General features: G+C 30.1%; 2 protein-coding genes across 8 annotated transcripts in view; one reads left to right on the top strand and one right to left on the bottom strand.

The window, feature by feature from the left end:
• The window catches only part of Uxt (Uxt prefoldin-like subunit), a 313,647-nt gene that overhangs the window by 205,000 nt on the left and 92,022 nt on the right, over positions 1-16,625 (top strand). The window lies entirely within an intron of this gene.
• Positions 1-16,625, bottom strand: part of LOC113396128 (protein doublesex) — a 165,820-nt gene that overhangs the window by 99,279 nt on the left and 49,916 nt on the right. For 2 of the 7 annotated variants that reach the window (XR_010309443.1, XR_010309442.1), the window contains exons 2-4: positions 16,335-16,478; positions 12,439-12,520; positions 10,543-10,710 (exon numbers count right to left, since the gene is read on the bottom strand). Coding sequence is in view for 5 of the 7 variants with exons in the window: in XM_026633941.2 (XP_026489726.1) it covers positions 10,831-10,864; positions 12,439-12,520; positions 16,335-16,478 (260 nt within the window). In the remaining 2 variants the exon portion in view is untranslated. Of the gene's footprint in view, positions 1-10,542; positions 10,865-12,421; positions 12,521-16,334; positions 16,479-16,625 lie in introns of those variants that run through there. The other 5 variants (XM_064217856.1, XM_026633938.2, XM_026633941.2 and 2 more) reach the window with 4 other exon arrangements.

The following is a 16,625-nucleotide window of genomic DNA, read 5'->3' as shown; positions in this document are numbered from 1 at the left end:
GTAACTTTACCGCAACCAAACAAACACAAGTTTGTGTGTTGATTGTTTTCCAAACTGTGGTCAATTTACGGCTATCCAGACTTTTCGCCACTGCCAAAAGCAAAATTAAATGAACTGTCACACGAAATTCACTATTAACACACGTAGGTTAAAGTCTAATTTAATTTGCGCGTAATTTGTTTTGGGAAATTTACACGAATGGACACGAAAATTGTCGAGAAAGGGAACCGCAGCCAACTTACTTTACCAACTCTCTATTCAACTGTTGCTATATATTGTCTTATTTTATACAATTAGGTTCGTACTGTCCACACTATTTAAAGAGCAGAGGGTCTCCTTTCCCTTCTTAAGAAAGTTCAGAGCCTATTCCACTACGCAAACATAAGTAATACCAAATAAAATTCAGTCACCTCGCGATGTTTTTTATCAACTCTGAACACCACTCACTCAACAGACTCAAATTCAGTTGAGCTTGTGGATGCGTACGTACCTGCGATCTTCGGTTTGGAAGTCTAGTCTTACATAAAAATTCGTAAATGCTTATCAAATTATATTGTTATAACAAACAGCACATTAATATTTAGCGATCTATGCAAAGGTTATTTTTAAAAGTTTTCATTCGTTAATGAACGTACGATTTTATTGCGAACAATTTTTGTTTTAATGAGAAAAAACACTTTCATTAAGAGTAATTAAAATAAGCAATGAGTAAAACGTATTGAAAAGTCGATTAATTTAAATCGAAATTTCGATTTGTGTTTAACGACATGTTTACTTACAACAAATCGGGACTGGATCGGACAACATCAAATCTTTATTGAAAACTAATTATCTGTTAAAACTGATTTAACTATTCAATTCAATAATTCAATCAATGTTGCATGTACATAAAATTGCAAGCGTTGCATACATTTGAAAATATACAAAGATATATAAGAAATAAAATGCCTGTATTTTATGTTTTTGTATTATCTGTTGTATGCATATTTCAAACAAACAATATTCTCCAATTCTGATATAATTTTTATATAGATATAATTATTTTCATCATCATCATCATCAGCCCACATTCGTCCACTGCTGGACATAGGCCTCTCCAAATGAACGCCACTGTGGTCTTTCTTCGGCAACTCGCATCCAGCTCCTGCCAGCCGTCTTGCGCAAATCGTCACTCCACCGTGTCTGAGGACGTCCTACACTAAGTTTGCCGAGACGCGGTCTCCACTCTAGAACACGTTTTCCCCGACGGTTATCGGTAATTATTTTACTTAAATATATTTTTTTAAATTCACTTGAAAACGTTGACAATAATGTACACAACATAAGTTAAATTTATCACAAGTAAAATAGTTATCTTTTCAATTTTACATCATAACGATATATATGAATTATCCTTCGCGTCCTTTCCAGTAGATTTTGTTTCTTTGGTCCAATACAATGCGTTTGACACAAATGAATGGGTAGCGTCCGGCAAGGCATTTATAAACGGGACGACCAACCGCGCTTAATCAGACACCTTTTAATTGTTTATCCTGAGCTGTTATTTACGTATTATAATGACCGATACTTTAATATATCGACTGGTTAACCCTACCCTACATTGTACAAATCTAAATACCTTTATTCAATACAGCACTACACTAACTTATTAATAGGAAAAAAATATATATATATTAATGCCGTACGTTGCCTTTTTCGTTGATACATTTAATTATTTATATATCAAATATAAAGTGATTTGAGAAAAAGAGGAGCTAACGAGTTCCTTAACGTATTTTAACAGAAAATATCTACTCTCTCAATCACTTCGTATCTCACTCGTGAAATGTTTACAACTGACTTACGTTTTATAGTCGTGTTCTGCAGTTAGCTTAGATGGCTCAGTGGTAAGAACACACAATTAACAAACGATGATTGCGTATTCAAACCATGGATATTGAATTTTCATGTGCTTAATTTATGTTATTTTTGTATGTATTGAATGAAAATCGACTACATGTATGTACATCACACCTCACCAATCCGAATAGGACAGTTCGATCGAAACTCCAAGCCTTTTCGGAAAGAGAGGAGATTTTAGCCTAGCCCTGATGACATTTACAATAGTAAGATCCTCAATTATTCTTACAGAAAAGCTCTGCTATCCTTATAGCTTACGAACTGCTCTAAATGTGCACTTGACAACCGAGCTATTGTCACCGATGATATGAGACAGCCTATAACAATTTATCAGCTGTCTCATATCACCGATTTGCGCTATTTTCAAATCGATCGTTTCAGATTCAATATCGCGTGAGCGACGGCGCGTGGCATTTTAATTCGGACGCTATTCTTGATGTAGTAACTAACCAGTTTAAGATTTTCTATTAGTTATTTTTAACTTTAATACCGTTGATTGGGTAGTTAAGATTATATTAATAATGTCAATAGGTGTTTATATCAGGTACGGATCTGGAACTTGGAATGTATTATTTCATATATAATTTATTTTGTATTTAATTTTCAAACAGGCTATAGGTTATACATTTATATCACTGTATATTATGATACTAAGACTTCTGCCTCATCTATCTGTTTGTCTGATTGCAAGAAACTTGAAAACTACCGAAAGGACTTTTATACTGTTTCCACCAATAAGCGTAATGATTAATGAGGATGGTTTGGGTGCATAATTTATTAAGACTTTGCGTAAACAGATTAAAATATGACGATTATAGTTAAAGATGTCGGATAAATCATACCGATTTTGAGTTTGACAAGCGTGTGCTGCGTAAACAAATTATAGATTATGTGAATTACGACATAACCGCTTTATGTAAACCCTTATAACTCTAATCGTGCGAAGCTGGTCAAACCATAAGAGAAAGATACATCAAAGGCACGGACAAGTCTATTGAAGTTAGTTGTTACGAGAAAATCCATATTAAGCTATTAAGATATATATAAATATATACATATAAAAAGTAATGTATCGGTACGCGGACGTGTAAATAGCCCATTTGATGGTAAATGGTCACCACTGCCACACACATTGGCACCGTTTGATTTTTGTTTTAAATTTCTTATAGAACCATGCGCTACCATGACAAACTGAGACACTATGTCTGACGTGCTTTTAGTTACAATGGTCCACGTACCCTTCAAGCCGGAACACAACAGAACTAAATGTTACTGCTTTGCGGTAGAATGTATGATCAGTGGGTGGTACCTACCCAGATGGGAGTAAGACATGAAAGTTATTCTGTATCTGATATTTTTGACGACAAAACTGCTGAACCAATTTCGTTAAATTTATTAATAACCTAGATATAACAAATCCTGTCTAATTAATATTTCTCATTGCACGTTAACAAAGTCAAGGGTAAAAGTATTTTTCATACATATTTCTTTAATAATACAGGTCTAAAACAGCATTCCATTCATTCATTCAAATCTGAGAAACTGGATTGTGGGATATTTATGTTAAAATAATGCGGCATGACGTAAAAGCATGCGATTTAACGCCCCTTTGATACATCGTACCAAAGGACATAATATAATCGTACTGTGGAAACGTCCTTCAGTGGGGCTCTTACGATTATAGCATAGCAACTGTTGCTATCAAATATTTGTTTGGTATCCCATCGGATCAGACTGAGGAAATAAAGTTCTCCTGTGTGCACTTTAATATATATGTAAGGGTATGTATCTGTGTGTATATGTGTAAAACACACTTGCGCACTATAATGTGTGCTGTATAGTTGGCGGATCACGCTTAAGAATGGCTATCGTGGCAGAGTTGGATTACAAGGTCTGAATGCCCTGGGGCCACAAAGGTGTGGAGGCCATCATAATTATATTATGAATTAATTAGAATATTTTAATTTCAATCAGGAAGCTATGGTTTATTTACTTATATCGGTAACTTTTAAAACAGTAATAAGTAACATTGTTATAATTTGACTATATCTATGTAGATATTTGTTAACTCGTCGGAATCTCTGTTGTGGGGGCCCCAGACTAGTTGCCCCGGTTGCTCTCCCCTAAATCCACGACACAGGGCCAGGATCATTATCATGGAAAAATGTAGCTTAAGATATCAATGTATCAAGTTATAAACACATTATCAACAATCCGAAAGGATCATCGTGCAATAACTTAATCACAAACATTATCTTGATTCCCAGTGGTTAGAATGCGTCCATCTTAACCGATGATGTCGTGTTCAAACCCAGGCAGGCACCACTGAATTTTCATGTGCTTAATTTGTGTTTATAATTCATCTCGTGCTCGGCGGTGAAGGAAAACATCGCGAGGAAACTTGCATGTGTCTAATTTCAACGAAATTCTGCTACATGTGTATTCCACCAACCCGAATTGGAGCAGTGTGGTGGAATATGCTCCAAACCTTCTCCTCAAAGGGAGACGAGGCCTTAGCCCAGCAGTGGGAAATTTACAGGCTGTTAATTATCTTGATAACAGAATTATTTTCGGACGAGGTATATATTGTAACTGGCCACACTTGTAAACAATGTTATTTAGTACGTACTTGGATATCTCGCTTGGCTTTACGAACTAGTTTGCTCAGTGAAGCGATTGCGCGTGGACAATAAAATGGAAACTCGCGCCAAAACTAACAGCTCGTTTAATGTAAATTTTATAAATGTTGTCATTTGGTTTAATTAGCATTTGATTGGATGAGCTTGATTATCAGTGTTATTGTTGATGTTTGATGATGATAATAGATACTCCTTATCAATACTGCAACTTGGAGATCCTGATAAGATGTTGTTAATTTTAAATTGCCTTATATTTATTTATATAATTTAAGCATAACATTTATTTTCTTATGAATTTACACTGGGTCACTCATTATTCACGGAAAGACTGATGGCTGTTAGTGTAAGCAAGGGGGCGATTAGCTGAAGGTTGCACCTAACTGGTTGTGAAAAGGGAGTATTAGTTAGCTTTTACGTGAAATTTAATAAAACATTGGGTAACTATTGGTTGAAGATGAGGTAGTCAAATATAGCAGCTCAGTATCTCAGCTTTGTGCCACCGCCTCTGGATACAACTTAGTCATAAGTTATACTACCGTTAAACAGCAATACTCTGTACTGATGTGTTCCAATGTGAAGAGCGAATATGAGCCAGTATCATTGTGAGCTATATCAGTCAATTGTATGACCGAGATGAACTACAATTGGGGAACCAATGGGTCGCCTTTGTTAGTTGTTCTAAATTTAAAACTACTAAATTCTATTCGGTTTTACCCGACAATATGGAAACGATGAGGAACGCAGAAGAAGCATCTTTTATACGGTCAATTCTCTCGTTCTATTTATGAAAACATTTAATCATTATCATAAAATAGTCGTATAAAAGTTATAAAATGTTTCAAGTTATATAGTTTTCTGGGAACACCTATGCTACTTCTGAGCTGTTCGCATAAAATTAGTCACAGCAAAATAAGCAATGGAAGCGTTAAAGCCCTTCAAGCTATTCACCGACTGCAGTCGTAAAATATTAGCTGTCTCTTTCTTAATGAACGAAATGGTTCGTGCGAGAGAGAAGAAAGATCGGTTGCAACATTGTTATCGAATAACCCATGTCAATACTGGAATAAAATAGTAATGTGCAGTTTTACGCGAAATACTTCCCACTATTGAATGTTTTAAACGATTTATTTTATTATTATTGCATTATCGTCATTTTGATATAATTTAATATCGAATAATAACATTATTTTTTGTTATATTGAGCTTATTAAGTGCAGGTTCAAATTAATAATAAAATGCTAAAGTGTTAACTTAAAACCTAGTGAATTTGTGTAAGCCCTCCTTTTACCGTCGTCCAACAAATCTCATGTAGGGCTTCAAGCGGATTATCACCCTTATTACGACAAAGTACCGACAATATTTTTAACCGCGTAGTGAAAGATTATGGTTTAATGGCAGATGTTCAAACCGGAACACAACAATACTAAACATTGCTGCTTGCTTGATTATATCTTCTTTTAAAAAGTAAAGTATTATTTACTTAGATTACCTAAAATAATGTATACATGGTTTTATTTTGTGGCTTAGTCTACCAGTTAACTTTGATCCAAAATATTTATTAAAATATCTGTGTTGCTTTGTAGGTATACATTTTGAACAAAAAAAAACAATGGAATGAATCGGTTTGCGTTATTTAGGAGACACTAGTTTAAATTAAATCGTGTATTAATTATTACCTAATTCGTAGACTATTATGAATGGTTTTACGAAACTTTTGATACGAGTAACGATATAATAGGATTAGTTTGGGATACATAATATAATGTTAATTGAAATAAATGAAGGTTGAGTGATCAGGAGTTTTGTATGGTTATAATGAAATATTTGACGACCTCCGTGGTCGAGTAGTGTGTACACCGGTTTTCATGCGTACGCCACTCCGAGGTCTCGGGTTCGATTCCCGGCCGAGTCAATGTAGAAAAAGTTCATTAGTTTTCTATGTTGTCTTGGGTCTGGGTGTTTGTGGTACCGTCGTTACTTCTGATTTTCTATAACACAAGTTCTTTAGCTACTTACATTGGGGTCAGAGTAATGTATGTGATGTTGTCCAATATTTATATTTATTTATTAATAATAAAATAATAATAATAATATTCATGCAAATGAAAATAACAAAATAAAAAAAATATGTTATAGAGTACAAAATTTATTTCAAAATTGTTTCCAATATTTCAAGTGAACAAAGATTGATGAATGGAAAATGAATTGCATTTAACTATTTAAACAAATAAAAAATTTCGAAATAGATAATCGATTTTGTTTATTTTTCCTAAATCGATGTCGATTTTAAATGTTACGTTACGTCCAATGTAATTATCTGGTGTCTGATGGCGCAAAGACGTCATGATCAATTTTGAATGAGCAATATTCGTTGATTAACGTAAGATCAAAATTGAAATTAAACATTTGAAATAATCAAACTTTTATTTAATCGATTTTTGTTGCTCGATTTGAATAGAAATTTAGTTGAGATATTTTAAATCGATTTAACTGTTAATCGTTTTCAATCGATTTGTGTGAATGCGGTTTAGACTTAAACCTCCAACTTATTAAGAAGAAAACATTACAACTTTCCTCGAAAGTAGGTACTTAAAAAAACTATTTTTATTTTTATTAGAACCTGTCTAGGTTTTTCGTGGTTCAACGCAAAGGGTTCTGCTTGACTTTTGGCATTTTTTACACCTTATATAATACGAAGACCACCCAACACATACTGCTACTTTATGTCACAGACCTCCCTAGTAGACCCCATAAAATGAATATTGTTTACAAAGTAATCGTTTTAATGGTCTAACAAATGTTTCTAGCTCATGGGGGATAGGGGTAATCAGTTTTGCGGTTGTAAAAAACCAGAAACAGAAATTATTGGTATAATTCTTCGTCTATTGGAAGATGTTTCAAGTTTTACGACACCACCAGTAATTGAAACATTCGTTTTACGATTAATGTGAATAGGAAAATGAACTTTATTGCATTAAACTAGAGTTCATTTTAAATTGATAGGAATATTATAAATTAGTATGAAAAATGTTGTAGTAAGGTTTTTGGAATGACTTAATTTTTAAACACAAAAAGATTTTCTATTCTATTCGCTTCTGGGCTTCTATTAAGACGTTTTTGATTGAAAAGTACCATGAGAATTCCAACAATTTTACGTAGTCTAAAGGACTCCACTGATTTACTGGGTGGTAGGGCGTTAGGCAAGTCCGTCTGGATAGGTACCACTCACTCATCAGCTTTCTCCCGCCAAACAGCAGTACTCAGTATTGTTGTGTACCGGTTTAAAGGGCGATTGAGCCAGTGCAGAGACGAGGTGGTTCGCTTTTTGCCCAGAGGAATGGAATTGCAAATCAACGGGGAAATGCCGCTGGCATTCTTGCCACCATTTCACGCGGTCATGATGTAACTAATGATTACAGTAAAGGATATCTATTTTATAATAATTTAATTTTTACAAAGTCAAAGATCAAAAATTTATTTTTAAATATATTAATCATATATTTATGTAAACCTAGAAACGATACTTTGAGCTAATTTTAATTCTAAATTTTAAAATTATTTTTCAACAACAAATATCGACGTATAAATTATGAAATTAAAATAATCAAAAGTGTTTTCATTTTATTAGAAATGAATAAAATGCAACTTATAGCCTATTTATTTAAGATTTGTATATAATACAGTTATTGCCAATTGTAAAACACTACCCTACAAGACTATTAAAAGTTTCGCCTTTGGCATTTGAGTTATGACTTGTTAATTATGAAAGTAGTTTGTACTTCAAATGTATATTAAACGTGTAATTTTATATTTACGACATTGTATGAGAATGGGTAATGAATAGTTAGATATATAGCCGTATTGGCAAGGATAGCAATGGAAAACCGGTTATAAGCAGTATATCTTAAACCAATCGTAAGGAAACTGCCATTATAACGGTTTTTTTTTTATTAGATAGTTCGTTTATTGAACAATTTGCTGAGCCGTGTTTTCGATGAGACTTTTCGTCGGTAATATCTTAGTAATCGTTTGATTGTTTTTAATATAGAGAGTTTTTGATAAATCGGCTCTGATATCTTCTCTCTCACTCTCACTCTCTCTCTCTCGCTATATCTTACCTTTTGTTCTTTTATGAAAAATATCACGTTTCTTGCTACGACAATAATATGAAATCATATCATATGAAATATCAACTTCTATTGAAGCGATTCAAGGATGAATTTCCAAAAATACTGACACTGTATTTTATTTATTAACACACAACATCCATATTTCTAGCTTCAAATATGACGATCTTCCATGTAAACTTTCATCCCCTATTTCATCCTAAAGAAAAGGGCAGTAACCATAAGTATAAAATATACATAATAGCAAATCTATTCTAATAAAGCTCACTTAGAATCACACTCGTGATGAAAAATGATGGAAATGTTTGTATCCTTTAAATTTACTAGGTCTCGTCCGCAGCATCGATCGCATTAAGGGGTTAGTCATCGGGTGCTAGGCGATAAAAAGTAGCCTTTGTTCTTGTTGAATGTTCTTCCTTGAATTTCAACCATGCTTCTAACTTAATTTCATGAACTTCGTTTCATTGGTTTGGTTGTGAAAGACAAGACGGACAGTTTCATATTTAAACATTAGTATATATATAGTATACATATGATATTATAGTATAGATATATACAATAGATATAATATCGCTTATCAGTTTCTGATATTTCAAGATCGTTTCGAATGGAATTCGAGTATATTCTTACAAAATGGCTCTAGATGTAGTTTTAAATTAAATGTTTTTAAAATTGTTTATGATATTTAATCTGTTCGATGGTTGCCAAATTTTGAATTTGGAATAACATAACCGATCGAACTGAAATTATGTGCATCTGAAAATATCGAGGTAATAGTTTGAAGAGATCGTGCTCGTTTTTAAATCGTTATTAAATTTTTTTAACTTTTCGCACTCAAAATCACACAAATATTGACAAGTTAATAATCTGCTAAGCCGTAAACGAAATACCCTTACTCCCGAACCGTTTTCAAATTAAACATTTTTATTAATTCCAAGAAACACAACACAACGTACAATAAAATATACTTTCGTTTTAAAATATACGAGTGTACCATAATTGCAATTTTTATTACTTCTGCGAATCGACGTATAAAATACAATTTGCCTACATATTATTGAATTTTACAACGCACGCCTTTACGAAGATTCCTTAGGAGTTTTACAATCCGTAATTATATATTATAAACAGTAAAGGATCTCGGTTAAAGTCCGGGGAAATGTTGGGAGCGATGATTGCAATTAATTTTTTGTTGTTATGTTTGTATGTTTTTAGGTATGTTTAAATATATCTATGGAAGTAGAGTCAATCGTTATTATCGTTTTATATATAATAAATGTTACAAAGATAATCTTTTTTAAATTTTTGAAATAAGAATACAAACATTTTTTTGTTTTATTTTAATTATAAAATGATTTTTTTTTAATTTCAAAATAAGAACATAATTTTTTTATTGCAATAATAGGAAGGGAAAAATATTTTTTATTTATCGTTTTGCATAAACTTTTTCGATTTTGTCATTTTTATACATACCAGTGATACAATCTTGCTTATAACTGAACGTTATGAATAATAAATATACATATTTAAGTTTTGAAATACGAACATAAAATATCATAATCCAATTTTGCTGTATATTCAATGGAATGATTTACGAATAAAATATTATGACCTAATATGGGTAGTCAATATTTAAAAGTCTGCATGTTATAATGAAAATTATGATGAGTACTTTAGAATTAATCAAATAGATTTATAATATCAAATACATATATTATAATTATATAACATTTGTAAACAACTCTTGTAGTAAATATATAAACCCATCGCCCTCTAATGGAGCACAGAGTGGCTGGATGTTATGTATAAAGATATAGTTATTATTATAACTGTAAGACTTTTAAATGATGACCCTTAAATAATGAAATAGTACTTACCCGACAGTCTTCAAGTGATGAAACTGAATTGTTCGACATTCGCACACAGCATCGCACAGCACGCGTCCACATATAAACCGCACTTGTAAAACTAAGTATCATTCGCAAAACAACTTCATCGACGATGATAGTACACCACTTATATTATTAATTTCGCTCAGCATTTTCCTACAAAAAAGAAAATAACACTAAATGAATATATCGATAACACTAGCACATCACTTGACCGCGTGATTTCAACGAAATTTCGGCTGTTAACGATCGGTCACTGACATAATTATTATTTTTTTAAATTTCGAACTTTTCCACCTTCGTCCGGTCACTGCAAAGTGGAAATCACTACTGGTTAGTGTGTTTACTGAATTAGCTGACTTAAACATTTCTTTTATCGACATGTGTATGCAATATTGTTGTGCTTGTAACAATGTATGTATGTATATTGTGACAAAAGATTATTTTATAAGGCGTAGAGAGGAAAATGTATAAACAGATATAAATTAATGTTCTACATTGTGATAATTTATGTTATAAGTACTGATAACATTTGCATTGAAGTTTTATTTTAAAAACAACTTTAAAGCCAGATTTATCTAGCCAACATCCTCAATACAATGTATTACCGAAACTAAGAAAAACATAATAATAAAGAATTTTATTGTAAGTACTCTTTCTATAATTCTTCTTAAACATAACAACCGTTCTTTCATGTATCAATCATTATATTCTAATTTAGGACATTCCCGTTTATTAACTGCGAAATAATGGCTAACCTATCGAAAAATAATGTATTAGTTTTAAACTTTTAATTATAAACCTATATATAAAATGTATATTCTTAATTAGTTTTCGACTTCCATAACTACTTCGACGATTACTATTTATGAATTAAAATATATAGTTTTAATTGTAACTCATCGATAAACAAGAAATAAGTAATGAGCAGGTGCATCGATAATTTAAATAACACGTCTTTACGTGTAAATCGATTGACAATGAATTACCTCAAATTATGTGTAGTTTATGATGAGAAGTTTTAAATACTATTTTACGGAAAATGTTACATATACTTTTTTATTGTTTAGTTTAAGAATACATTTGTTATTTAAATTTTTTTATGAATTCAAATGATTGTTTATTATAAACTTCTATTATAAACTTTTCATCAGATTGGGACAAAACTTTGGCGCGATTTTGCGTAGCTCAGCGAAGGCATTGGTAAAAAATAATATTTTTTTTTCTTTGAATATTATTCTACTCGTACTTGGTTGCTTGTTTGTTATAAATATTATTGCTATCAAAGCAAGCATATTTACTTTTTATCTTAATTCTTCTCCGAAACCCAAATAGGATTGAAAGATTGTAACGTTCAGAAATGAAAATGAATGAATTAATTAAAAAATAACTTTTTTTTAACTATTACTACTTTATATAAATTTTAAAATTGCATTTTTATAATACAGAATATTTGTAAACCATTAAGTATTAACCATTAAGTTCGCGTTAAACAGAAAAAACAATTAGAATTTTATTTAAATTTTACATTTTGTATCGTTAACGTCGTTAATTGAGACTTTTTTGTTATTTTTATAATAAATTTGAAACGAATACTTTAAAATAAAATATTACCTATTAACGCTTTTATGTTTCAAATGTCTTCGATCTACGATCAACATTCCTAATTTGAATTTGAATTAATTCTTAAAAAAATAATGTATAATGAATTTATTTTATATGTATTTCTATTTGGAATGTTATTTAAAAATAATTCAAATTTGTATAGAATGTGTGCTCGTTTAATATATGTATGTATGTGTATTTTGTGTATGTGTCTGTGCGTGCATGTTCTGGTTCAACATGTGGTATTGAACAACTATATTACTGTATTAAAGTCCGTACTGGCGAGTCGAGTTCCGCAGTTCGTGACCGTCAAAGATGTTCAAATTGTGCTTCCTCGCGTACTCGTTGATGATCATCTTCCCTGAGGACAAAAATAATGTATCACATTCGCAGAGCGGCGCAGGCAGAGAAGGCAACACAAAATATACATTTAAAATAAAAAAAAATCGTAAGTATGAAAGTATTTTGTTTTCTAAAAATATATTTTTAATTACTTAAGTAAAAATATGTTTTATGATATTAAGATAAGATTAGCACAAAAAAATAGTCATTGAAATGAATCCCAAAAAAAAACTATTTTTAAATTATACAATTTTACTTAATAAGTATATCTTAACCTTAACTAATTAAATGATACCCTAATAAGTTTAGACGCAATTCACAGAAAAAAATGAAGTTATACATATAAATGGCAAGTATCCATGTAATACGGTAATGGAGATTGATGATATTCAAACCGGTACAGTGTGTGGAACAACATCATTAATGCTTGACAGCTTCACAAATTGATAAATTATACTTCAATATTGACCAGTAAAAACACAAGGAATTTCAAACTGTTTAAATAAAGAACAACAAAGACTGCTCCGCGAAAAGGAACACATAAAAAAAAGAATCTAATTTTAAAACTAGAAATTTATATTTTCATAAATGAAAAATAAATTTACAGAAGTAGATAAGGATTAAGAGCATTAGATCTAGAATTAGCCTAATATTTTTTTTAACTGTTTATAATTATCTTCTTTTTTTTTTTTTAATAATTTTAGACTATTCATCATATGTTAGAAACTAAATAAATTATTACAAAATACTTTCATTATTTTTTTTACTCTTAACAGTCTACATACTTATTCAGCAAACAATTTTAATTTTTTTTTTTTTTATGTCATAGGTGGCAAACGAGTGTATTCGATTTTTTAATTAGACTTCTTAAATATATGTATCAAATCTGTAATATTTTGAATTTAAATATTTTATCTTTAGCATACTTAAATTTAAAATTAACGGATAAAAAAAAATAAATATTTTAATATGTATCTTCTACTTCGTAAATTTTTGATATTGATCAGTTTAACTAATAATATAAATTATAATTACTTCTACTGTATTAGTTAAAATAACGTTTGAGCGTATGTATATTAATCAGCAGCTTCTTATATTATTATACCTGCTACGTATAGGTATACCTACATGCTGCTGTATTGATTTATAAATTTATCTCAAAAATAAATATACGTAAATAATTATGTCTATTAAACAAATTTAAAAAAAAACTATTTTAAGCCTATATATGAATATATAATGGCTGTATATTTTAAACAATAAACTAGATTTAAAATAACATCAGTAGGTAGATTACGGTATGCTAGCATTATTTAATTTTCTCTTTAGTAGTAGTTTTTGTTTACTCTAACGTAGTTTATATACCTACCTACACTAACGTAACTTGAGTGTTGTTTAAAATAAAAAATAATAACAAAAATAAAATTAGACCGATAAAACAATAAACAATGTAGTTACTTAATTTAAATTGAGTATTTTAAATATCAATTCGCTCAGCAAGATTATATTTTATGAAACAATGACTTAAATATATACAAAATATAGATACTAAATTAAAAATATACATATCTTGAATCGGAAATGTGTATATTACGACACAGCTCAAATGTAGCATCGTCAAATTTCGTAAAACCGGTTACATCCGAATTAATTGACTTCAAAATCATCATTCTTTATTTATTTGTTATGTTAAATAACCAAATACATTCGCCAAATTAACGATTGATTGTTTTTTTTTTTTTATTTATCGATGCTACATTTAAATTGTGTCGTACTATACAAACTTATTGCTCGTATTATAACTGAAATATGATCGCGTTAATAACAGTGATAGATTTTTGTTCCTTTCAAATACTAAAGACAAAAACTACTTTGGGTTTTATCAATCATTTTATATTCTTTATTGCATCCCATAAACGTAAGTGAAAATTTATATGAGGAAATCAAAATAAAATTATTAAAGTTTTGGTTGCAACAAATCAGCGATCTCTATCAAGCAACCTTTAAGCATTACATTTGTAAAATATGCGGGAAAGAGCTTTATAATATATCATTTATTATAGTGAATATTTCATTATTCGGATATAAAAAACTAAATACAACATTACATATATATAAATAAATATATAATTAAAAACTTTAACAACGACAGCGGTTACCTAATTTAATGAATTTTAAATATAGATAATTAATATTTTAAGCCGATTGTTTTTTTATTAACTTAATTAATGAACACATAATCTTAATTTATATTTTATACTTTATTGTTATTAGAATAAGTCTTATTTTTAAATGTGTAATAGATAAGTCATTGCCTCATTTACTGAACTAAAACTAACGCAAGCTATCAAAGAAAGCAATGAGATGACATTAAACGTAAGCGCTCTATATATATAATATATAATCTATTACAGGTTTAAACGCTGCTAAGCCAGCGGTTAAGCCCGTAACAGATTATATACATAAATAAAGCTGCGTATACATTGTGTGCAATACATGTACAAGACCAGATAATTTTCACATTTAATTAGATATGCTTTATGTTACATAAAAGTAAAAAAATTGAATATATTCTAATTTCGAAAATGACGAAATATAAAAATATTTTTTAATTACAATACTTTATTCAAGAAGCCAGTAATAAATTTAAATCTTTACTTTGGATTATATTTAATATTTAGAAGTTACTTTTCATCGAGCAAATACCTACGTGTAATAAGGAATAAAGATAAACGCACCTTAGATTTACGAATTGAATACGATAACAGCTCTGCTATATTATGCACTACAAAGAGTTCCTGGTTAATATATGCATCTTTATTTATAATACAACACGATTCCAATTAACAACTTATGTCCACTTTAATTTTACCTTTAAAGTTCCGATATCGACTTCGTTGACATTCAAAACGCCATTTTTTCGCGAACGCATAATGAATCTTATAGATTATTCAAGCTCTCGTCCACTGATATCGCATCAATTCGATGTCAAATATTGTCTTTATCCCTATTGTGAATGAAATAAGCAATACAATTAAATATGCATTTAATTGTATTGCTCGACTACTAACTCTAATCTTTATTATTATATTTTTTTTTTCATAAAAACATACTAATAATACTATTATAACAATATTATATTTAATGCATACACTTATTCATTGTGTTCTCGTTGACTTGCGGTTGTATTGCATGTTATGTGTACGCGGCTTTATTTCAACATAATATGTAAATCTACTCCGTAAACGTAAATAGTTATTAAATGTAAATATTTGTAGTATTTCTTAAATTGTATGTTCTGGTAAGTATTTCAAATGAGAAAAGATTATGTTATCGCTTCATATGCCATCTCTTTGCAAATAAATAAAAAATATATAGATAGATATATGTTAACGATATTTTGGAAGAATCGTATAAGTACTTTATAAATCTTATGTACGTACAGAGTACTGCTCAATTGAAGCTTATAGAATCTAGGTAACTGTGTGATAGTTTAATGACAAAGAAGATTAATTATTAATTATCGCTATTAACTAAAAATTAAAAAAAAAAAACAAATAAATAAAAAAATCTACTTATGATATTATCCAGTTATTTAGGAATATATAATACGAATATGTACCTATATAGCAATAAAACCAAACGCAAAAAGAATTAAAAGGAAATAATTTCTTAATAAAACACTCAATTTTCTACTATCGTAAAATTAAAAAAAAATTGGCATTATATAATTCTTCCAATATATTCTAAATAAAAAAAAAAAACAAAGCCCATGTATGTGTCCAAATTAATGCTATTTTATTTATTCTAAAATATTCTAAGTCAGTTCTTACCTTCATCTATTTTCCGCGATGCTTCTTCGAGATCGCTCCCCGCGTAGTTGAGGATGACCAGCACCAACGGCATCATCTCCCACGAGTAATGAAATTTTTCTAACAGCTTATGACAATTTTCCACTAGGGACTCGAGTGACACCGCTGTAAAAAGAAATAGAAAGTAGGTTTTATTATACGTGTCTATTATAAAACAATTGTGTGTTGTTCTTTTTTTAAATATTTGTATTTTTTTTCTAACGACCCTAAAACTGGCGCTTGCTTTGTTACGTACGGTAAACGACTAACGAC

The sequence above is a fragment of the Vanessa tameamea genome, chromosome 19 (assembly GCF_037043105.1).
Source record: "Vanessa tameamea isolate UH-Manoa-2023 chromosome 19, ilVanTame1 primary haplotype, whole genome shotgun sequence".
NCBI lineage: Eukaryota > Metazoa > Arthropoda > Insecta > Lepidoptera > Nymphalidae > Vanessa > Vanessa tameamea.
The sequence above is the reverse complement of the archived record's forward strand: the minus strand, read 5'-3'. Positions and strand labels throughout refer to the sequence as shown.